This window comes from Colossoma macropomum, unplaced genomic scaffold (genome assembly GCF_904425465.1).
Source record: "Colossoma macropomum unplaced genomic scaffold, Colossoma_macropomum, whole genome shotgun sequence".
NCBI lineage: Eukaryota > Metazoa > Chordata > Actinopteri > Characiformes > Serrasalmidae > Colossoma > Colossoma macropomum.
The window spans coordinates 33,268,389-33,293,842 of NW_023494784.1; the positions used below are offsets into that span (position 1 = coordinate 33,268,389).

General features: G+C 40.5%; 1 protein-coding gene across 2 annotated transcripts in view; it reads right to left on the reverse strand.

Annotated features, from left to right (window-relative positions):
• Positions 1-25,454, reverse strand: part of hdac4 (histone deacetylase 4) — a 215,369-nt gene that overhangs the window by 184,813 nt on the left and 5,102 nt on the right. For both annotated transcript variants that reach the window (XM_036569453.1, XM_036569446.1), the window contains exon 2: positions 14,461-14,756. In XM_036569453.1, coding sequence (XP_036425346.1) covers positions 14,461-14,482 — 22 coding nt within the window. In that variant the 5' untranslated portion in view covers positions 14,483-14,756. The remainder of the gene's footprint in view (positions 1-14,460; positions 14,757-25,454) is intronic.

Genomic DNA, 25,454 nt, shown 5'->3' on the forward strand with positions numbered 1-25,454 from the left:
TCTCAGACATCAGAAAATATATTTGCAACCTTACTGTGTAATAACTTTGTGAGGGAGCTTTGACCTGCATTAAACAGTTGAGACTCCTGGTTCCTATCACCACCACTGTGAACATTTGACTTTCTCTAGAATGGAGCATTTCAAATCAAACCACTCTGAATGACTTTGTTTACATCTTTACCATTTAATTATGCAGGAAGTTTGAAAAAATGGTAGACTTCCCCTTTAAGTGTGTACATAACATAGTTAAGCCCATAGAAAAAGTCCCAGTTTGATGTGCCCATTGCACGCAGCCTACACAATCACATTTACTCATTCAATGTTTTTTTCACTAAAGATGTAGTGACCTCATTCATAAAGATGTAGAATGCACTTAAAACTGTCTTCTTTATTCATGCAGAACTTCCACATATCCTGCATTGATAAGCACTGCTACCCAGCTTAGCAAAAAGAGGGCCTTGACCACTGTGTGAACAATAAGTTTATACTATAGGCTAGTTGACAAAACAAATGCTTATAACAGAAAAAGAAAAAAACTTCTTCTGTAGTTAAACATGAGAACAGTAAAATACACATGCAAGTTATTTTGCTGCTTTATAGAAGAGTTAGCTAGCAGTTCCTGAGGACTCGCTGTTCCAAGCTAAGCAGCTCTGACCCTGCACCGTAAATCATCTGACATGAGCAGGATGTTTAGGATGTTTTACATTTCAAAACACGGCTAAATAACAGGACCTCCATCCAGACTCATTACTTTGTGTGCTCGGGCAACCACAGTCAGTGTTATGTTCTCATGTTGTGAAATTCCTGCTGTTCAACAAGTTGTTCAGCCCTTCAAGTAATACTTAATTTATTTAACCTCAGCACTTTAACTTTTTTTTTTATTCAAGGGCCTGTATCCTGAACTTATTATGTACTGTTTTCCCCTCTGAGGTCCACTTTTTTACACAAATTTGTGTAATTTTATGTACCAAAAAATGTTAATTAAAGTGTGTAATTAATTTTTATACAACCATTTTCCAACTTCTCTTCATCCTTTTATCCCTGAGCTTAAACAAGCTGTTTTCGTTACTGTGCCTTTAAGACTGATATGAGATAAATGATCTGTGTTCTGATTGGCTGCCCTGTATTGTGCCTCATTCAAAAAGCAGTCCAGGCTGAAACACTCCTTATAACCTCAATGTTAATGAGCGGAGTTAAACTGCTGTAGGCTGAATAGGCAGATGGTAATAGGTTAATGAATAGGCTGAACTGGTAAATGAGCTGGCTGTAATGACATCACAAAAACAATGAATTCAAAACAGGCTGTTTTTGTAGCTTAGTTTCTATATATGGACTGTATGGACTAAGGAGTGAACGCTATGTTTAGAAACTTAAACAGTGTTTACACACTATAAAGCTCTTATTTCAGAAATGTGACCAAAAACTGATTTTCCACAGGCCCTTTAAGTAACAACTACATTTTTTCATGAATATGTTAAAGTTACATTATTAGACAAATCAATGGAAAAAAAAAAACAGTGTTTCAATAAGGTGTCGGGTGACCATGAGCCACCAGGACAGCTTCTTTGATCTTTGACACATTCTACAGGTCTCTGAAAATGTACTGGAGAAATGTAGCACCATTCTTTCAACAGATATTCCCTCAACTGGTGTTCTGATGAAGGCATAGAGCTTTCTAATACATTCGGTCCAAAATTTCCAATATCTGTTTAACTAGGTTGAGGTCTGGTGGTTGTGAAGCCAAAGCCGATGATTTATGCTATGATCATTCTCATACTCAAACCATCCAGTGACCTCTTGTTCCCAATGGACGGGGGCACTTTATGTTGGTTTGTCCTTTAATTTGTTACCAGTCTGTATATTTTACACACACAAAATATCCTTTGGGCTGAGAAACCAAGGCATCATGAACAACCAAGCACAAAAGTTTTTATAAATACATAAGTGAATAAAATCTGCATCTCCTAACACTAGTTTGGTCAGACACCCAATAGTTTTCTAATAGGCTGGTTGGATATTCAGGACTATTTTGAATCACAACATCCTGCATGTTCCTCTCTGCCATGAACTGATTTTAAAATGACATTTTAGTCCAAAACCTTCTTCCAAAACCATCATAAAATAATGTCACAGGCATCAAACAACATATTCATACCCATATTAGGTAATAACTGTCGGTGAGGGAACCTTTTCACCAAATTTATTTCTGAAGGAGCTGACCAACCAGCTGAAGGTTTTGTTTATAAGCGCAGCGATGGGGGAGAATTTAACCAAATACTGGTTTGAAATCTCCGCCAAATCTGAGCATCAGTTCATTGCCTATGATATTAAAAAATGCAATCATCAGCCGATACCAATACATTATCCAATATCACATTGTGCATCCCTTAATTACATTCAAGTACAAACCCTTTCAACCTCTCCTCTCCCCACCCAAAAAACAATCAAATGAAACACTGGAGCTGGACAGAATTAATTTGCATTCATTTACGTTTGATACAAGGACAAATATGCATCCAGATCCGGGCCTTGGCTCACGGCAGATTAAACAGGCCAGAGAGAACTGTGGCCAGAACTCCTCTAATAAAATTTGGGTGTTAAATAAACGGCGCTGTGGATCTCGGAGGGCCTGTGGAGCTCTAACTAGCTCTGGCCTGGCTTCAGTCGCAGCACAGCCTGTCTCTGTGTTTATGTTCGAAGCAGGGGAGTTGCCTTCATGACGATTTATTGACGCAAGATCCCCTCGGCTCGGCCTGCCAGCAATTAATCACGGCGGGAGAGGGGCTTGTTCAGGCACAGGCCTGGGAGAGAGGGAGAGAGAGCAAGAGCAAGAGAGGGAGCGGGAGTGAGAGACAGTGAGAGAGCAAGAGAGAAAGAAAGAAAGGCAGAGAGAGATAGAGCCTAAGCCAGGCATGTAACCTACTTGTGGAGTCACTGCAACATATGGTCCCTCGAGCCGGGATCACCACCCAAGAACCGGACCGACAAAAGGGCTCTTACTTTCCCCCAGTGCTCTACTTCTCCACAGAGGAAAAGACTCTCTTCAAACATGGCAGTGAATTTCCTGAAAGTGAATTATCCACACCCATTTTAGTAGCTCCTTACAGGAATACTCCAGAGGTTTTCAACCTAATCTTGATCTGCGGCATCAACGCCGCATGGTCGATTACCACGGACAACAACTGGCAAATCTCATTTACTCAAAACAGACTTAGAATAGAAGGCAACAGACAATTGCTTCAATTGCTACAGATCAGACGACGCGTTCTTTTAAAATGTCGTGCTTCTTAAAATAAAGGTTTAAAGAAATTATTAATATTGGTATTATAGAACACATCGGTTCAGCAAGGAGTTCAACCCAGACGAGCCAATCTAAAAAAAATGAATCCATCTTTCGAGTCGCTGTGAAACTGTGGGACACTAATGGATTCAGAAACTGTACTTCCTGCTGTACTGTTCACTGCTCACAGTTTCCTCTGGAGATCAACTATTATGTTTTGATTTGAGGTTGTTAACTCGCTTTAACATAAAAAAACCTGCACAATTGTTATTGTGAACCTTGCTCAGCAGCCATTTCTGACTGATGGATGAACAAGCTGACCACTTAAGTCAAAGCAACCAAGAGCTTTAGAATGAATAAAAATTCCCTGCAATGACTTTCAGCAATGAAACCATATCATAATTCAATTTCACACAGCAGAGCTACCAGTGTGCGAGGGTAAAGGCCCTTATGCCTCAGTCGACATGTATGACGCATGTTATTGCATTTCTAGGTCTACAGCAGGACAATAAAACAAATGCTCAGTCTAAGAACATCAGCAGTGTTAAGACTTACATTTGAGGCGATGGAACAACAGCCTGCAAAGCCAATGAATCTGTCAGAGCAACACTCCAGGTTTCTAAAGGAATTGTTAAAGGAATGATTCAATGAAAAATATTTACACAAAAAAAAAAAACACGTCCCATAGTTTATTAGCCAAGATATAGTTGGTGTCAAATGTTGTCTCTTTATAGGTGGTGGGCCGAGTCTTGCTATCAGTTTTAGCTTTTGAGCTTCATTGTTTTCATAAACTTTATACTAAATCATAAAGCTAACCAGGCAAACGCAGTTAACTGCTAAACAAAAAGGCCAAAGAAATGTCTCACATCGCCTTTTTTGCCGTCAGTCAGCGAATCACTAATAGCGCAGTAAACCACGGTGGTAAACATCGAGAGCTGTGCCGAGGGGTAATCTGGTTAGACACACTAGGTATGTGTATAACTGTAATAATTATTATTTAATAAAATATGTATAATACAAATGAATTGTTCTTGTAATTTTTTATCAGTCCATCATACCACAGGGCCTGAAACCAGGACACTGAATAGAGGCTAACTGACCGACAGTTTAGCTGCATGTTTACTTCATAGTTTTCTTACTGCACTATAAAGCAGTTATATTTAACAGGTAGTGTGTGAGCAGATATACTGTCAGCCTAAATACAAACCTGTTTCTCCAAATGTCTTCTCTTTCCTACTCTGTGCTCGTTTGTCTTATTTATCACTTAAAATTCATTCCCATCTGAGCTGAAGTGTTATCCAGGTGTTGACCATCTATAAAAGGGGTCACTTCTGGAGGTGTGATGTGGTGTGATGTGAATGAGAACATGTCGTCAAATAACACACACCAAGTAACCAAGCATGTACAGTGCCTGTGACTTTGCTTTGCTGGATAATATAGAGTATTGATTTGATTGTTTTTTTTTCATTTCACTGTTAAAATGGTGTCAAAAATGGTTTAACCTAAAATATTCAATGCGGTAACAAGCAATTTAGGTGGTTTAATTCAACTCAAGAAAATACAGAGAAACAATGCAAAGCAGAATTTTAGTTTAGATAAACAGATGTTTACAAGATCAGCCAAGAATAATAAACGAATTACAACACAAAACACTATGTGTGAACTGGGGATTCTCAAGAACATGGATAGACATCTCTTTTCACAGGGATACAAATCAATACAAAAATATATGAACAGAATGAAGCCGTTTATAAGGAAATTCTATAGGCAGCCATTATCTGTGACTGACAAGGTGACTAGCATGAAGAAAGCAGGTCACAGACGCATTTAGAACACGTTAAAAATATAATGACAGACATATTGACGTTTCATATCAATCCCTCGTAGCCTACCTTTTGCAATTCTTGAAAATCAGAAAGATAAATTTTATTTAGCAGTGAAATGTGTTTTGCCATATTTTCCTGTGTTGCTCTGGTCTCGTCTCCGCCCGAAAACGAATTTGATTGGCGTGCTTCCCATAGACATGTCACAGCTGAGCTCTGATTGGCGCTCTGTGTATAGCTGTCCTGTACAGACTATCATCCGAACTTTACATTTTTAGAAAAATGTCACGGAAATCTTATCTTATTTTTTTTGTCAACATTTTTTCCCCATGTTAACAAAATGTTTCAGATGTAAATACAAGAGAGAACATAGTTCCTCACCAAAGATAGTTTGAGGCTCGGCCCACAGCATATTAGTTTTGGCACTGGAGTAACAAGGGTAGTATAGCTAAAGAGAAACAGAAGTCTGTCACACAAAATCTTTTTGAGAGACAAAATTTATTACTTAGTTTTTTCTGTTACTAAAGAAGCAAACGTCCAACAATCACATGTCTTGGCTGGTCGACAAATTAGACTGTTTGCTGAAACATTTCTTTAACATCAGTAGGCCTGTCACAATATTACATAATGCCTTTTGAATTGCGTGGGTTAAGACAGTTGTTAAGACAGTTGAAGTTGCATATAATGAACCTAAATAAATAAACAAATAAATAAACCACAATTATTTATGTCACTTAAATTTCATGATTGTGACAGAACTAAATATCATAAAATGTCATACAATGACGTTATAAAACAAAAAAAAAAAATACATAAACATAACAAATCCTTCCAATTTAAGACTGTACTAACCTAAAGACCAATTGCATGACCATTGTGAACACCCACAAATCCATCCCAGCATAATCCAAAAGGATTCAATGTGCAGAATTTATTAAACACTCGCTCACTCTGCCAACAAATCTGGTTCTGAAGAGGAGCTCCTCATATCCAAACTGACGCACAAATTCTTGGCTTAAAACTCCTGCCCTCTCACAAACCCTCCCAAATCAATCAGAAAGCACTGGGCCGAGTCAGTGTATTGGCATTTCTGCTGGGTCATGTAACGGATAGACAACAAAAGGATGGACGTCTTTCTGTACAGCTGTGACACAAGGCCTTGATCACAAGACCTTCGAGTTAACGGTTACAGTCCTTTTTCTTTGTAATTTGCATTCTACAATGCCAGGGATCTGACAACATGTAATGAGAAACAAAAATAATGATTAAAAATGAAGCTGGTTTAAAAAGTGCTCTAGAACAAAGTGGTCTGCTGGCTCAGAATATGGCAAACCGCCCTATATCCTTTACTGCATGATTATACAAGTGGAGCCACCCTAAAACTTCAGGTCTAAACAATTGCAAGCACAACTTCTACCATGGAAACCAAAACACACACCTCTCAAGCCAAAGCAGCATGATTCAAATTCCCAAGGATACACAGGGCATGTATCCAATCCACACAACGGACTTCAAAATATCCAAAACATTAGATAACCTATTACTAATGCCTTGCTAAGGTTGAAAGGAAACATTCATATGCTAGATTAAAGCACTACGTCATGTCATTCTGGGGGACACTGAATACGATCCATGCTGCAGCTACTCAAACCTGTCCACCCTGCGCAGAGCTTTTTCTTTCTTCGTTGTTTTCCACTGAGTACCATAATCATATATTACGGTTCTCTATGTTTTTACAGCTCCAACCAAAATATTTCAAGCGTGAGAGGTTGCTTAATTAGTTCATTAATCTATTAAGAATAAACAAAAGCCAAACCAAAGATTTTCCAAAAAACAGAAAAGAGGAAAGACAGAAAATGGAAAAATTTTAGATGGCCTACTTAACCGAGACCGTCACTAATTGTGTAGGAGAAAACAAGACAAAATGTGTCGAGTCTCAAACTTTGATGAGCCTCATCTAAGAGTACAACAAGAAGCTTATAGTATAAACCACCACCAACAGCAGATTGTCCAGGTTTACATTTCACATTGTACTCCTATGTATATGAGCACCTTTGCTCAACCAACAAAAGCCACTTCAGTTATTTTTACAGTCTACCTCTATCATTCAAACTTTACAGCCTGCAGAGGTTCTAAGGAAACGACTCTCTCGGAGTGGTGACTGTGAGGCTGCGATTACGTGCCTGATGCCGAGTAGCCGGGGCACTGGCTCCGTCCTGCTACCAGAACACTGGCGTCTACAGCTGGATTGAATTGCGTCCTCCACCCGCGTGCCCCAGGGCCAAGACATCATTAGTGCCAGCCGTTTGGGGCAGTAAAGCCTGCAGATTAGCGGCGCTGACGTCAGCAGAGCTGCCCAGACCAGGCAGCCCCCGCAGACGGGGACGCAAAAAAGACAGACAGACAATGAGCTACGTCACACAGCAAAGCGGTCTCTGGAGGCTGGGGGGGTAAATGCAGAGCTGGGCAGGGGCTACAAAGGGATGGGGGAGGGTGGGTAAATCCTGTCTCTAGTGGGCTTTAACCACTATGAATTTTAGGCAAAACTGAAAAAGGCAAAGAAAGAACCAGAAGAACTGCAAACTCATACTCAGGCCTTGAGCGTGTGAACTAGCAACACCTTGTAACCAAAATAATAATAAAATTAATAAATAAAACTGTTCCTTATAGCACCGCCCTGTGCCAGAGTGTGAATGTTTGCAGACTGGGTGGTGCAGTTGCTATAGCACTGTCTTGCAGAGATTACAAGGTTGAATGTGTGATGAAACAGCACGGCTGTTTCCTTGAACTAGGCACCAAAACATGCTAACAACTGGATGGCATTCAGGTACATGGGAATCTCCAAGCAGCCAGCATGACGGTGGTGATTACAGTGTCCATCCAGAGAAGTGCAGAATCAGGAAAAAAAAAAAGGAGTGAAAATATTAAAAACTTTAGAACAGACAGTCATCGACTCGTGAGCAAACATTTTACAGTGTTATAAAACACAACACAGTTATAACGGGGCCATCAAATATTGCAGTTGTAAAGAGTGATAATATTCCAATTTCTTGGAAATCCACGATGCTTAGGTGGATGAGTGATGTTTAATGTTTAACTTAAACAAGGCAGCTTTCCAAAAAAAGGCAAACAAAAAAAAAAATGAATAAAGCAAGATATCTGTGTTTGCCTGTGAATACAAAGCACTTTTCTGTGCTGTTTGTTCCTTTCAGGATGTTAAAGCATTTTCCCTGCAGCTTATTTGAGTATATCCAAAGAAAGCATTTTCAGAGAAAGACCTGTTCAACCAGAAAGTAACAGCAAATGCAGCGAAAGCCATCTGCAGTGTCACAAGTGGCTTTAAAAAGGCAGACACAGGGGAATTTTCAACCTTTCACATTCCACTGAATACTGATCACATCATCTCCGTTCATTCTAGTGGGGCTAGTTTACTGAACGGCACTGTTGTTGTGGTTTTCTGCCCTGTTTACTTTTCCCAGTACAAAGAGCTGTGCATTGCTTTTGCACTGTATATACACTCAACAAGCCCATTATTGGGAACACATAGTTATTCATGCAATTATCTAATCAGCCAATCGTGTGGCTGCAGTGCAGTTCATAAAATCATGCAGATACAAGCCAGGTAACGAGCACATTATGGGTCTATGATAAATCATATTTTTACTGTTATCAGGATGTAAATTTCCATGATAAACACATCGTTAGAGCAGAACTGATCAAATTACCTCACACAGCGCCAGAGAGACGTCATCACATTGCCAGCACAAACCGTTAGAAGCCTAATGAATGTTTCTCTACACTGAGATTACGCTCATACTGTCACTGTGATATCGGACAGCTTCATCAAACATGCATTCTGTGTCAAAACTGTACAGCCCTAGCTCACATCAATCATCCGAATATGGGGAAAAAGTCATCAGTGATTTTGACCATGGCACTGTCTCTACAGTTTACTCAGAATGGTGCAATAAACCGTGAGTGGCAGTTCTGCAGACGGAAATGCCTTGTTGAGAGAGGTCAATGGAGAAAGGCCAGGAAAGTTTGAGCTGACAGAAAGACCTCCATTCACACAGATAACCACTCTGCACAGCTGTGGTAAGTCGACGCACAACATGTCAAACCTTGAGGTGGATGGGCTACAACAGCAGAAGACCATGCCGAGTTCTGCTTCTGTCTCAGAAAGCTAAGGATGCAATGGGCACAGGCTAAACTTTTGATTTACATTCAATATTGATAGCATTAAGTCTGTATCTGAGAATATCTTCTACCTTAATTGAGAGCTTCTGCAGAGTTTCAGCAGAGTTAAGACATAGTTGTCTCCACTCCAATCAGCCACGAATAAGAAATAATTACTATATAACCACACCACACTTTTGTTCTTGCTCAAGGTCTTCTTTTTGAAGAGGATAAACAGAAGCACCAGTGCCCATGATCACTACATACAAGCATGCTGGATTACATAATTCTGTTATCATTAGGACAGAGAGTGATAAAACAGACCTCATAATAGTACATCTTGCTCTGACTACTCTAAGAAGATGTTAGATGAAGGAAGCGTGACCAGCACACCAACATGACGTGCGGGACAAACAACTGGAGCTTTCTGGAACATTCAGCAAAACCCTGCAGCCTAACAGGACATGGAGTTGGACTTGGACAACACAAAGCCATCTGAAAAATAAACCAGGTCACTGTTTATAAACACACACAATTGATGCCACTTCGGACCAGAAACGAAGCCACATGCAAAGCCCCTTGCAGTAAGCAAACAAGGGTAGGACAGTTTATTTGAATTCCATGGCAGTCATCTTCTGCATGCTTTTTATCCTTTCCAGGGACAAGGGTCCCTGCCCACAGAGCCTATTCACTGCGAGACACAAAAGAACACATGCGGAGAGACAGAGAGGGCTGCTGGAAAAATCCACTCAAGTGAAGAATTCAAATCAGTTTCCTGAGAACATGGAAGGCGGTGAAGTATCCACAATGTCATCCATTAGCAGGACGTTGCTGCTTGATGTGTATCCAGACATCAATTGTCAGGGCAAGTTTATCTAAGCCTTTAGGTCATCTTCATGGCAGGTTAATGTGTTTAATGGGTCCAGTGGCGGAAGGCGGCAAAGAGGAGGGCTGTGACACGCTAAGGAAACTAAGGAGCATAGCAGCAAATCACTTAAAGCAGCATTACGCTGCTCCCCCAACAGCTGCAGAGTGTATTGCACCACTGTCGTAAATGCAAATTGCACTGTGAGCCCCTTCATGTACATGTGCATTTGTCGATGAGCTGAATGACTTTGTATGTCACACAGGCATATGGATGTTACAGATTACACTCATGATTTCAGTTGTTTCTATGTGTAAATAACAAAAATCGCAAGTGTAATCTGTAGCGTACAGATGCCTGCATGACAAACATGCAGTCAAAGTGAAGCCAGATTTAAGGGTACAGCCTACGTCGCAATCTTTCATTAATAACATTGGCAGGGATGCAATTTACACTCTGATATCGGATTTTCGTTGTTTTTCCATTAGCCAAGGACAATGTCTTCTTCGGTCTCTTCGCAGCCTCTGCCTTGATGTCCATGCTGGCAATACCTAGCTACATCTTATAGCGAACTGAAGAGCCCGAGTTGTTTGTGCCGTAAAGCGTTACGTGGTAGGCAGAGGTTTTGTGCCCACTCCTCTAAAGTTACGTAGCGCTATAGCAGGCATTACGGGCCCAGAGTGGCAAAGGCAGAGATGTCATTCTCCCTATTATAAGTCAGCGTACCATCAAAATGATTTTGAAGCTGTTATTTTAAGGTAAAATTGTTAGATACTAAAACTAGCCTTTAATCTATTATTTGTTATGTGATATACTGTAGTGTAGTGTAGCACTGCAGTCCTTTGTATTGTTTTCGTCCATCAGTGTTCTATCATATGGTGCATTACACGAAAACATCATACAACCTTTGGGAACCCTTACAGTGCTCAACAAAGCTCTGACTGCAGATGATGGTCAAATTTGTGTTTGTTATAGGAATAATGCAGCAAAAAAATTGCACATCCCAGTTCAATTCACTCCACAGCACTTACAATGTTTTAAACTTCCACCTTCAAGATACATCATCAGCAAGGGGTTTCCTAGTCTTTAAACCAGCAAATCCTGCTTTAGCAATTACTGAGGCATCGCTGTAAGAGGCATCTTCACAAGTAAATATGTTTGTAACAGATGTAGCCATACTTAAACTTTTCATTTTGGCTGGAGTGTAAATAATATTAGAAATGTCTCTCTGCACACCATAAGACTTCAATATATCTTTCATACAGACGGTTTGACTAAAATATTTTTTTTCCGAGCCGATAAACCACCAGAACAGTATGAACCTTTCTGTCCTACGTGAATATGTTAAATTTGAGACCTGTTGCTCTCACTTGCCTCAGTGAGTTTGTGTTCATGCGGAGAGACTCCATAGCAAAGATCTGGCTTCAAATGCCTATTTTTCCTTTGAGTTATAGTTCCCCATGGTGAACAGCTGTGACCAACTGGTTTCCACATCTTTGTGGCATAATTCTTGGATACAACAAAGTGACTAAATCTAGACCTGTGTAAAGGCTTATAGAGATGCCATTACCTAATTAGACTAGGCTGCGTCTATCCATATATATCTGACAAGACACCACAACAAAGAGACCTTGAAGGAAATGTGAATAATCTAAGACGATGTCAGTGATCCGTAGTAGAAGCTGCTCTTTTCAGATGCCTCCTTAAGCAGCTTAGTGGGCAATAAGTGTTTGAGGTGATATCAGGCACAGGTTTCAAATCAGCTCATGGAGAGAAAACCCATTACATCATTAGATCAACCCTGGATTAGAGGGACTGGTCATCAAGGCCTGGGCGACTCTCAAACTCAGCGGGCGGGGAAGGAAATGATCCGCTAACGAGCTTCATGTCTCCCGTCTGGCCTCTGTACTTAGTACAGAGTGCGTTTACAGCCAGGCAGCAAAAGTAAGTGCTGATGAATGCTGGTTTCCCACCAACAGTTTTCAAGATGAGCTTTCAACAATTGGTTTCCCAGATTAAAATTACTGTCGATGGGATTCTCTTCTGAAAAATGATTACATCTAAACGCTTACTCAATGTCCTGAAAACTAATGGCCCAAACATTACCCTGTCTAAAAGCTTCCAGTGATTTGTACAAGTAGACGAAAGATGTAACACAACCCTGTGAAGATGGAGACCTGTAAATCATTCATGCTTAGGTACAGTGAGGCTACAGACTAAGCAAGGGAAGAAAAACCCAACCCATTGTGCTTCAAGCATGAAAAACAAATGGGTAAGTGATATCTCCTCCATTCTTATCCTTTCTTATTGTCCACATTCCAACATGCTCCAACTACTGCTCCTGGTACAGTTCCTGTATTTCTCATGCTAGCCATTATCCGAGTGTAAGCACCAGACTTGGAAATCAGAACGGCCGTGTTTGCAGTGGCTCTGAAGGTAACAGGGGAAACAAACGTCAAAGACAATACCATCATCTCAGCAGTGGCAGGGGAACAGCAGGCCTCCTGGAGACGACCCAGGCGGTTTCGGGACAGACTAAACCTTCGGCCTTTACCGTAAAAGCTGACAAAACACTGGAACTGAACTCAGGGGGGCTGTAAAGCATCCCTGAGCAGCGTTTAAAGACAGCATGGGCAGAAAACCTGCACATAGCTGAACAAAGCAGAGGAATGACTCAATCCAGCAAGGCCTTGGAGAAATAGCCACAGGCAAGAAAATAAGTGTGGCCTAACAATGTCCACACAGTGGGTAATGAGAATAAAAACTTGGAAGAAATCATGCCTTCAACAACTAGGAAAAGGAAGAGGAAATGTATATAATACACATGTATAAAGATGGGGAGGACAAGCAGGAAAAGATGGCATTACTTACAACCACCTTCTAAAACAGCCTTCCATTTTCTCAAGACAGCTGGCTAAGGCAGCCCTGGCAGTGTTGCAGGGACAGATCAGGGACAGATGAGTGAAAATCAAAAGGGCTTTCTGGCACCTCAAGGCTCTCTCTCTCAGCCCTTCAGGCCCATCATGTGCTATTCCTGAAGAGGAGAAAGGCAAGCCTCCTCTGCCAAAAGAAACTAGTTTGTAATGACAGAATTGTGGATCGCACAAGTTTTATTTACAGACAGCCATAATTGAAACCGGAGCTTGTCTCCTGCTTTGAGTTCAGTAGCTTTAATGTTCAGGACGATATATGAGGGGAGGCGAAAGGATGTCTAAAACATCTCTCATTCACCTCATCACTCACTTAACAGTACAAAACATGACCTAAAACTGATGTATGGCAGCTGCCATTCAACTATTTTCTGTCTGTTTGAGTTTGGGCTGGGTAATACAGCAAAAATAAAATAAAAATCCCAGAAAACATTTTAATCAATGTTTATTCAGTGTTTCATATACTGTATCTCACTACATGTAATTAGGCAGGGTTAATTATCTTCTTTTTGAGTCCTAGCTTCATCAGGATTCAAACGCACATCTTGACAACAGGGCAAAATAGTCAAATTTTGGAAGCCTCTTCAAAACTTCTTTAATGCCCATCATTGTCTCAGCTTTAAAACGTCAATCTACAGAAGTACATGGACAGCCTAAAGAGAGTACACCAAGATGACCACAGGTATCGTATTTTGTAAACTGCACTCTGACTGGCCATCAACAATGACATATGCAATTCCACGCACTCAAGTGTTTTTGGAAGCAAACTTTTTCAAGCAGTTTCCTGAACTGCATTACCATGTGACGTTAAAAGCATCCTGCCTTTAGTCTTTGTATACAGGGGAGCCCAATCCTGGTCCTGGAGATCTACCACACCCCATGGAGTTCAGATCCAACACACCAGGTTGTAATATTCAGATTGCCCTGAAGGCCTTCGTTACCTGAATATGGTGCGTTAGATTAGGGTTGGCACTAAACTCTAAAGGGTAGTAGATCTCCAGGACCAGGAATGGGCATCCCTGTTTGTATATTTGCTGCCATATCCCACTTTGTTTTCCACTTTCTGTTTTTGTTGTAGAACCATCTTGACCACTCCCTGCCCCAACATGTCACAGAAAAACAATGGCCCTTTCCTATACTCGGCCACGCTGAGCAACAAAACTCACCAGACTCTCTGACGACAGGCAAACGTCTGGCTTGCAAGACTATGCTTGACATAAGATATCAATATCAGTCTTGTACTGTCCAGTCTTAGATCAAGTGAAACTCCAACCAGATTTCTTAACGAAATGAGAGCCAGTAGCTCCCATTCATCACTACAGAAGTGATGGCAGTTGTAACCAAAGCTATGAAAGGAGTACCCTGAGAGGAGCTGGCCGCTCTTACCTGGGTGACTGTGGGAACTCATTTCTGCTGCTTTTCTCTCTCTCAGGCCACTGTGTGAGAAAAGAGGAGAGGTAGAGGAGGGGTCTGGAGGGGAAGTGCTTGTGTCCAGGCAGATGAGGGCGTGGAGGGAACCTCACTGCTCCCTGAACGGGAAGAACACCATCCACTGGTCACTGGTCCCACTGGACGAGTGAGGGAAAGGGGTGGAGATACAGATGTCTCAAATGTCCATAGCTTGAGGTTGAGGGCTAATCCAGTCTTGCAGATCTGTCTGGTTGTCTTCACTCTCTAGGAAACTGGGACACACAAGATGTACAGAAACACACAGCAAAGTCAATAATAAGAATGTCAATCAGCAGCTATTGTTTTCTTCCATCTAGTGTCAGTACTGCCTATTTTTGTAATGCCTTACTACACAGACATGTTTAAACATGTAGTTGGCATTACTAAATTTGAAAGAGTTTCTATTGACCTAAGGAACATTCCAGCCTAAGACTACCCTTTAACATGTTATTTGTCATGTTATGTAATACTCTGTAGTGCATCACTGCATCCCTCAGTCTTAATGGTTTAACATAATGTATCCTTTTGTGTTTTCATCTGTTACTGCTCTCTCACTACAATATCCAGGATGCACTATGCAAATCCGTCATACAACCACTGGTAATCTGCTCTATGGTGATAAAGAAATGACTTATAGCATAGCAGTTGTAAAGGCTAACAGATGTGATATTCAGCTTCCTAGCAGAACCGGTTTCCTTCTGCATTAGCAAGCTAGCAGAAAAAAAAAAAACAAAACAAAAACAAACAGTCCATTCTCATGTATCTATTCTAAAGCACTTCTAGTTTTTCCCACCTTCAGAACGCATCATCAGAGGCGGGATTTTCCTAGTCTTTAATCTGGAAAATATTGCTCTAGGTGCTATCATGGCACCACTATAGTAGGTGAGTAGGCAGGTTTACAAAAGATGTAGCAATTGCTAAATCTTCGATTCTGACCAGAGTGTCCCTTTAAATTCATTAACTAAAGTTTGGTTTTGTGTTCAAAAAAGCTAGATTTGTGGTGAAAAGAGTATGTAGGAGTGTTGAAATGTCCTCATTTCTATAAAACTCATGCTTTATATCAGCATGAGGACATATGGTCCTCATAAAGGGCTGAACGCAAACGCAATGGTAGAAACAGCTAAAAACAATCGTCATCCATATAGCGATTACACTGCTCCATGTTCTAACTGCAATGCTGAGCAATAAATGAAAAACATATTGGTCAACCATCGATGTGACATTTTTAAATACTGGTCTGCATTAATATGAGCGCAGCTGTTGGTTGCATCATGTGAACGCTTTCATTAAAACAGCCAGAAAACCATTGAGAAACTCACTGGTTGGGATGCTCACATGACATCATAAAGTGGTTATTTGCATGTTTTAGCCTCATGATACAAGTATACAATTAACAAACAATACACTGTGCAGCCCACATGTGCACTTGAGCCGAACAAGGCCAGAAGGATGCGTGACACATTTTGAAAACAGAACATGACAGAGTAAGAATCAGCCACCCTCAGAAATCTGACGCTGTTGCCGTTCTCCCTACCCCACACTGTTTCTCTGACAGGATAAGCCAAACCCATAGGAAAGGTACATGACAGACAGATGTCAAATGTATGTCCCCCCCCCTGTGTGCCTTTGCTCAAGCATGCATTCTGCCGGAGTGTACTAGGCACAATGGAGCCTGTTGGACAGCATAACAACCATCTTTTTACCCAGAGCAGCACACACAGCAGCACACAGCAGCCAGGCAGGGCTTAGCCATGTTACATAACACCAAATATCTCCTGCCTGGGGAAAGGGAGGGGTCTGTTGTAAGGCAGCACTCACAGGGATATTCCCCCACGCTTAAAAGCTTAGCCTTACTTCTGATAAAGCAACGGAAAAGGGGAGTGCCTCTAACAACAGTCCAACGTGAGTGAATAAAGCTGCGTAGCAACACGAGGCTAAACAGTCAGACTGATGACTCCTCAGCTGACACTTTAGGCCTCAGCAGTGAGAGTCAAGACCACTGTGTAACCAAATTACACGCTTTAGCAACCGCATGTGTCCAAGTAACAGGTACCGCAGGTAAGCAAATGACGTACCAGCAGTACATCACTGCTTCTGTGAGATGATAAGACATCATCCATTTGGTCATCACCTCCATCAGTGCATAGGTTACTCTAAATACACATACTTGTTATACTCACTGCTGCAGGCCTACAGGCTGTCCGACAGCCAGACTTTCGGAAAGATTCCAAATAATAAGACCACTGTCAGGAGATGGAGTCTGACTCTGGTAATGGAAAAGGCTTTAACATAATGAAAGACTGGACTAAATGTGATCAAGTACAGCAGTGTGCAAAGGTCAGAGGCCACCAATTCATTTATTAATTTCCAGACAAATCTGAGATAGCCAGGATATTCAGGAGAGATTCTGAGGAGACCAGATAAAAAATAAACCACTTGCGCATGGAAAAGTCAAAGGAAGAAAAGTGAAAAGGATTTTCCAAAAATGGAGCTGAAATATTATTTAAAGATATAGAGAAAATGGGACCCCTAACAACCATGCAAGACCTGGGGGGTTTTCCACAAAGCAGGATTTCTCAGTTTAGCTAGATAACTTGAGCCCAAAGTCAAGCCCGTCCAATTGGAAAAGAGCTGAGGGACATTCCCAATTGGACAGTCCTCATCTTTGGGCTTAAGTTATCCTGCTAACTGAGAAACCCTGCTTTGTGAAACACAGTCACCATCAGATAAACAGTACCTAAAGCTTTCATCTTTCAGAGAGAGGAGAAATTCAATTTCCACTCTTGTTTCAGATCTGAAAAAAATCCTCAAGTGTTTAAAAAGATATTATATTATAAATATTAATAAATTATATCCTCTCAGTGAAGATTAAGGATTAATCTTAAGGTAGGGGAAGGTGATGCAATATTGTTGGTTAATATTATCTTTCCCGCTTGCTGAATCATGAGGTAATCAAATACATGATGCATCAAGCTTAATTTGACTAGGGACACGAACTAACAAGCTAAAACAGGCCGGTTTTGATTTCAGGTCAACTTTAAATTCTCTTACAGCTCTCTTTTAATAGTAAAAAACAGACTGATTGACACACCCCACATTTACATGTATTGTTTTGTGTTAAGTCTTTTTGAAGGCTTTCTAGTTCACATGTTTCCACATTAGGTTCTCTAAAAGGCTGTTTAATTTAGTCTTTTTTGTTATTCAGTCTTTTTTTCTGATTAGTATAGTATTGAATCAGTATAGTACTCAATTACTAATGCAATTTACAGTGAGAGCCCTAATTATTCCAGCTAAAATATATGAAACATCCTACATTTGTCATAAAAACACCTTATATTCATTAAAGTAACCTTAACTTTAATCACAGTCTAAAAATGTCTTCATACTTCATATACATTGTCCAGACCTCAGCAGTGAGAATTTAATTGTATTACAGGTTACAAGGTCCTTGAGAGAATGAATTCAACCTTGTATAGCGCGTATAGCTTGTCTTACTTCATCAAACACTTATTAAAGACTCATTCAACACTGAAGCCTCTCCATGTGTGTACACTGGGAGGAAGCAATCATCCACTCTAATGAAAGAAAACATCCCTCCTCCTCTTCCTCCACATCCCACCAACACGGAACACACAAACTCAGACAGACACACACACAAACACACACTGCTATTTGTGTGAGCTGGTCACATTTATCACACTGACAAAACATTTGAAGTGATTTGCTGCTGAATGTAAAAATATAAGTGATTATCCCCTTCAGCTATTTCTGTGCAAGTTCAAGTGAAGTTAGTCAGAGAAGTTGGTGTGAGTTTAATCAACCCGAAAGGTGCTGAGGAGCACTCCGAACGCTCAAGGGACAGCGAGTTGCATCATCAGACTGAGCGAGAAGACAGCAGTAATGCAGGATTAAGCTGCTGGGTTTGGAGAGAAGCGTCTCTGGCAGACTGCGAAGCGAATGAACAGCCTTTAAGAGACGACTCCGTTTCCAGCTCCGTCTCGGAGTGCGTCTGGCTCTCGGCTGGGGCCAGGTGGCGTGGATTAGATGTGCTGGAGTCAGCTTAGCCCCGCAGCATTCGCACTTGCCATCAACACAACAAACCACCGATGGTGATGTCTCCACCATCCCATCTCAAAGAAGACCACTCCAAAACTCCTCCAAATGAAGGTGATCTGCCAAGATATGCTTGGTGTCCAAATACAGACGTGTGCAAAAGTTTGAACATCCCCGATCAAATTACAAGTTTCGTTAATTTTATAAATGAAATCAGGGAAACACATCCTCCACAAACAGCAACCTTCAACGTGGCATTCTACAAGTTTTAGTGCACAGCTTCAATTTATTTAATGCAGCTGAAATGCTGGGGGGAAAAAACATGCAACATATAAAATGTGCCAGAACTTTTGCACAGGCCACATTTTATGTTTTATTTCTTTCCACTATCTTAAATTCAGAAAATAAACAGTAATTGTGCATTAAACTGTGCACAAGTGTGTTTCTCTGTAGAGGATGTATCAACTTATTTCCACCAAACATGTTATTTGACAGAGGGTGCACAAAGTTTTACATACAACTGTACATGACATACTGCTGTTTTTCTGTACTTCTGCTTGAATTTTGTCTGGGAATTGTGGAACGATGCCAATATGACGCTGAAGAAGATACATAAATATTTCTAAAAAAAATGCAGAAAATGGGACTACATCCACCTGGACTAGCATTACAGACAAATATAATATTTATTTCTAAAGGGCTGCAAATGCAGCAACGAATAAAAATGTCATTATTTTTGCACTGTAGTTCAGCACCACCTAAACATTCTGCTCTACCAAAGTACAATACATCCACCATCAATTGTCAGCTGGAAGTATCAGTCAAAAAACACTCAATTATACCAAAAAAGACACAAAAAAGGAAAAATTAAAATTGATTTGCCTTAGTCTTCTACAAAACTTGTTTTTGACTTTTTGTGTTGATTATGATTGCACCAGTCATTTAGTCTTTGAACACCAAAAAAATATGGATATTAAAAATTAATGTTGGCATTTCTCTTTTTTTCTGTATTGAAAATCTACCGGACAATATGCAAAAACTACAATACATATTACCTCAAGAAATTAGGGCCTCATTACAGCCCTAAATGTCAAACAGGGTCAGAAATCACATAAGCAAGTCTAATTGAGATTACATGGTCGAGGAAAGCCATTGATGATTTAGGCTATGAACTCTGCACAGTGCCAAGCCTACATTACTTGTTCGCTACATTAGCTTCATAGCTACAGTGCAATATTTCCAACACCAAACACTTTGGCTGAACTGGGTGAATCTAATTTTGAGGTCAACTACTGCTTTAACAGGGAATCTGAAGAGCTGGAAAATGCCATAAATGTCACTGTTCATTATTTCTTTTGGATATAACTCATGTCTGAGGACAGAACACAGACCTGTCAGCTCTGCTGCTGGAGCATGCCTGCAAAATCTTCATCAAAGGCCAATCTGCCACGTTTTTTTTTTCTTAAAAAACAATCTAAAAAAAATCAGTTCAAGGCTGTAACACTGTTTCTCCTCAGTATTTCCTGTGGTTAATGGAGAGTGATGGAGAGAGTCTTCCAGATCTAAAGCATTTTCCTCAGGTTGGTGGGCTGGTTAGCAGGCCTTTCTTACACTGAGCAGGCGCTGAACACTGCCCCTGCTGCTAGAAGCCCAGCCAGACAAGGCTGTGTGCATGTGTGTGAGACAGAACAGCAGCAGTGCAAATCGGACCTGATCATACCTTTTCACACGGCACCCTAGAACGAGCTAGAAGCCAAAGGGAGGACAGGTTCATTCAGGAGAGGCGTCACCTACAGTTTACAGTTCCTGCATTCATCTCAGTCCCATTTTCACTGAGAGTTCTGAGGGCTTTATGTCACACTCACTGTCCCAACCAGAGCAACATAGTGTCGGATTTGTGGAGGAAATAAAAGGGAAAGAAAAATGTGGCGGAAATTTTAAAGTGTGCAAATGTCAGAGACCACTTATTTGATTCATTAATTGTATTGTTAATTATTAATTGTATCCAAGTTAGACATAAAACATAATTAACAGAAACCTACATAGAAGCTACAGCAACTAAAAATAATACCATGTTTTTCAGTATTTATAGGGTCCATTAGTTTCAGGAGACTTCCTTGTTTTCAGTTTCAGTTTTTCAATGTAAACTGAAGAGATATTTTTCCAAAGTTCACTCAAGTTCATAAATTCAGTCTTTATTTTCAACTTCTAATAAAAAATGGATAACTTCTACTTAATGGTCTTTCTGACTGGAAATTAAAGAAATGGAAGGTGGTTTCTGACTTTTGCACTGTACTGTACAGTTGGTTTGCATTCTATACCAATAGGTTCAAGTGTGCACATTCAACTACGTTACATTTTCATCCAGTAAAAATCACAATAAAACATCTCTTCTACTTAAAAACCATGAACATGTTATAGAATAAAAGTTCAGAACCTGCATGTTTAATTGAACTAACTGTTTCGATGCACTATTACTGTGAAAAAATGAAATAAAATGTAAGAGGTGTTCCAAGGCACATACACTATAGTGGACCTAGGAGGGTTAAGTGAGCTGCTGTCTGATCTGCTGATAGTGTGGAGCTGACAACAGCAGTAGAAGGGTATGTTTTGAAGGGGTCACATGAAAGAGCTCCTGTACGTGCAACTCTCTGACACACTCCGTTTCGGCTTCAGAATTCCAGCTATTTCTGCCATGCTGCTCTGCCCTCACACAGCTAAACGCTGTCATTCCTCCCTTTCAAGTGTCAAATAAACACACAGGACACGGTCTGGGCTTATGAAAATAAATGTTATTGCAGAGCAAAAATAATGTTGACTCACTTGAGTTCATTTCTATTCATATTAACAGTATAAAAACACTGAATCTTAAACAGCAGTAAAAGTCTGTGAGCACTAATTTGGCGAGTAGGCAAAGCAACGTCGCTAAGATCACGAAAGCATGAGCGAGAACATGACTATGAACACTAAATAACAATTAACTGCACCACCTACTGAACTAATCCTCAAAATGCAACTCTCGTTACACAGTCGCGTCTCTCACTGCTAATTGACTATAAATAATTCAATCTGCTGACTGCAACAACCAAAACAAACTGCAAGAAATAACTGGTAAAAAGCACAATAGGAGGAAAAACAGAAGGGAAAAAAACTGTGTCAAAAAAGGGGGGACATAATGTCAAGATCATGAAGCTGCAAGACAGAAATCCCTGAAAATCGGTCAAGCGTCCATTGGCGTAGAGCCTTCGTGTTGGGGGGTGTTCGTGTTGAGACCTGAGGGAAGGGGGAAGACATTCCATCCCCCCAACACACTCCCACCTCAGTCTATCCCAGCCTGCCTGAGCACAGACAGCATGCCTGTCTGGCCTGATCGTGGCTGTGGGGCACATTTGAGATCGCCTCGATGGCCACAGGAGGACGGGCATTGTCGAGTCAAGCTGCTCCTTTTAGCAGGAATGCAGCATCCACTACAACAGGATGGGACACTGATCCATCCAGAGCTGCACAATAGATCATTTGCTGACTATGATTGCAATACTGACACTGCAAATGGCTGCAATATGAAAAGAAACCCTCTAATTAATCACTATGCTTTTTACTGTGTGCCGTGAGCACCTCGACCAATCACAGTTACAGATCAGCATCTCTGTGGGTGTTGATGATCAATCAAGGTATTCATGGAATCCAAAGAATGGTAATTATTGGGGGTGCACATAGGGGTGGGCAAACAAATAATACCACAAAACTTCAAGACATTTTCATTAAATTCTGTTTAATGTGTAAATTCTGTGCTTACCTAAAAAACAATCTCAAATAAGAAAACATGAATGTCAGAATCTTCATGAAAACTGTAAGTGGTTTGTACGAAAAAATTCTTCTTGAGAACAGTTAGGTTAGGTACTGCCATTATTCACGATATGCTCAAAAAGGCTTATTGTTATGAAATTTAATCATAATACTGATATCGTCATATTGCCCACGCATAGGTGCACTACATGTCAGCCGCCGATGTATTATTTGATTCTTCTCAATTCACTCAGACAGTGGACTCACAGTGGATAACACCACCGCCCCAGGAGCGCTACTACGATATCAACCAGCAGGGACGCACGATGATACTGGAATCATACCAGCTTCTGCAGACAATTCCTTTAAGAAAAAGACACTGGATAGATGGATTTGGATTCAGGTTTAGATTTGACATATTTATCATCAACGTCTGATGTGTATTGTACTCTGACAGAGCAGAATGTTCAGTATATCGCTGGGCTACTGTACTACGATGTCTGCCTTTTATTCACTTTACTGCATTTGTACCTCTATAGAAATTAATGTTACATTCCTCAATAATAATAATAATAATAATAATAATAATAATAATAATAATCCAGGCAGACAGTTTTCTACATTTTATAAATGCTGATGTTTCAGCATCGGCTAGTATGTAAATGAAAAATCAGATATTGTGACTGTCCCACAATTTCCATATCGGTGCATCCCTACCAATAAGACTCCTTGGGAAAAACTCCTAATGCTACACTGATCTGCCACTGAATGTGGCTCTGGAAGTCTGTTAAACAATGTAAAATGTTTATCTAAAGTAATGTAGATATCATGTCTGATTTATCGGTCATGGTTATGTAAAATTAATCAGTGATAAATCTAGAACCTGTCTTGCAATGTATGTATTTTTTGTTGTGAACTTGTTCAAAAATGTTTTTTAAAAATGTAATTATTGATTACTGACTTCAGTATTGGCCTCAACAAGGTGTTAATTATTGGTTGTCACATCGTCCCAGAAAATCAACCCTGGTTTGTTACGGTAAAGAAATTTTAACCATAATATAATTTCCATAAAAGCCTAAAGTGGTCAAACAGACTTACTGGCTTTCTTGTTTTCTAGCTGATGACAATTAGTACCTCCCAACAGACAACGGAAACAGCTCGAGCTCAAATAAACAAACATTACTCATCACTGCCCTCAAAGTGTTGGAGCACCATATACAAAAATATTATAGATCCAGTCAAAAGTTAAAACTTTAGCTGTTTTCATAAGACACGTGTCTCAATAAATGTGTTTTTTCTGCTTTCTGTAATTAATGTGCATTTGCATCAACCTAACAGATAAAAATGCATTAAGTTCTATTTGTTGCAACATAAAACGTGACTGAAAGCTAACAACTGTGAAAAAAATATCTAGTCAATTTAAATAACTGCAATTGGGCAATTAAACAGGAATTGTGAAAGAACTGTGTCAGGCCTGGCTGCATCCCTATAAAATATGCTGGTCAGAATGATGCCAGCTAATCACCAACCATGTCACACTGTCTCACTAATGCGTTTTAATACACTGAAAGGTATGGCGCAAACACGATATGCAGCAACAGAAGTTCAGCACAAGGACCAACTCTCAAAGCTGCCCACTCCAATTCTCTAGACCAGGGGTGTCCAATCTTATCCGCAAAGGGTCAGTGTGGCTGCAGGTTTTCATTCCAACAAAGCAGGAGGTCACCTGATGAAATGTTTGAAGACTAAGACCCACTGATTAAACAAGTAGAATCAGGTGTGCTTCAGCTTGCTTGTAGTGAAAACCTGCAGCCACATCGGCCGTTTGCGCATAAGAACGGACACCCCGGTCTAGACGGACTCAACATCTGCGATAACATCTAAAGATAGAAACACTTCTCTTTTCCTCACAAGCCTTTCAAATGAGAGAGGTTATCAGGGTATTTATCATTAACAACATCTGCTTTCAGACTTCACTTTAAATCTACTACAATCTACTCGCTTTAATGAGACATCAGGTCAGTACGCTTCTTTGATAGAGACCAACGATTGTGTGCAATGAAGAAAAATGACTACATGAACTCAAATCATCCTCTGACCTTTCAGACTGTTCCTTCACCCGAGCTGGAGGCCAGCTAAAGCTCTTTGTGTTGCATTCCATCAAAAAAAGTACAAAGTTACACAATGTTTGTGAGAACTTTGCTGAGCTGCTTCCAGCGATTTCAAACAGTGTCTACATCCAGAACGAACGTGGCTGCTATATGCGCCGTTTTCAGAAATGTTTCCATTTGCACGCTGGATTCCATCTGAACCGCAGCCAAACCTTTCATCATGGAATGTCAATGCACTGGTAGCCCGACACTTAAGATACCAATTTGTGGTTACTGTTAGTTTCACCAAGTAGAGACATTCATCTTCTCACTGTAGGGGGGGGCATTTTCCAGCACAATTAAAGAACATGCAGCTACTACTGCTGTGTTGACAAAGAAGGATGATGGGCTAAGAAACTTTTTTAAAGCGATAAACAGCATATGAGCACGACGACTCGCCCATGGCAAAGTGGCGCTCCATTAAGGACCTGCTGGGTACCTCAGCGCGGACTGGGCCCACACGGCTCCTTCTCCACAAAAGCAACGCTATTGTCTGACAGACACAGAGCAGGAAATGAGGTGTGTGCCCGCCATCCACTGCGAGCCTGGCTGACAGATACGTGTGGCACCACAATCATCATCTGTTTTTGTGTGTGTGTGTTTGTGTGTGTATATGTTTCTCACTCTGAAATGTACAAATAATCTTTCACACTCTTATTTGGAGCTCAAAAGTAAGTGTTTGTCTAATTAAATTTGTTTAATATTTAAATGCATACGCAAGGGTGTTAGTAATAAAAAAGCTTTGCTTTAGTCACTACATTTCTAAAGTCCTTTCACAAAACTTTTACTATTTTTTCCACAATTAATGGTCCACTTACTTTAAACCTCAAGTGCAGTTTCAAGCTGTTAACACCTCTACACCATGCTTGAAGACTACCAAACTTTGCAGCAGTTTTCAAGTAGGGATGTGCTGACTAATGTTGGTATGCGAGTATCTGTAAG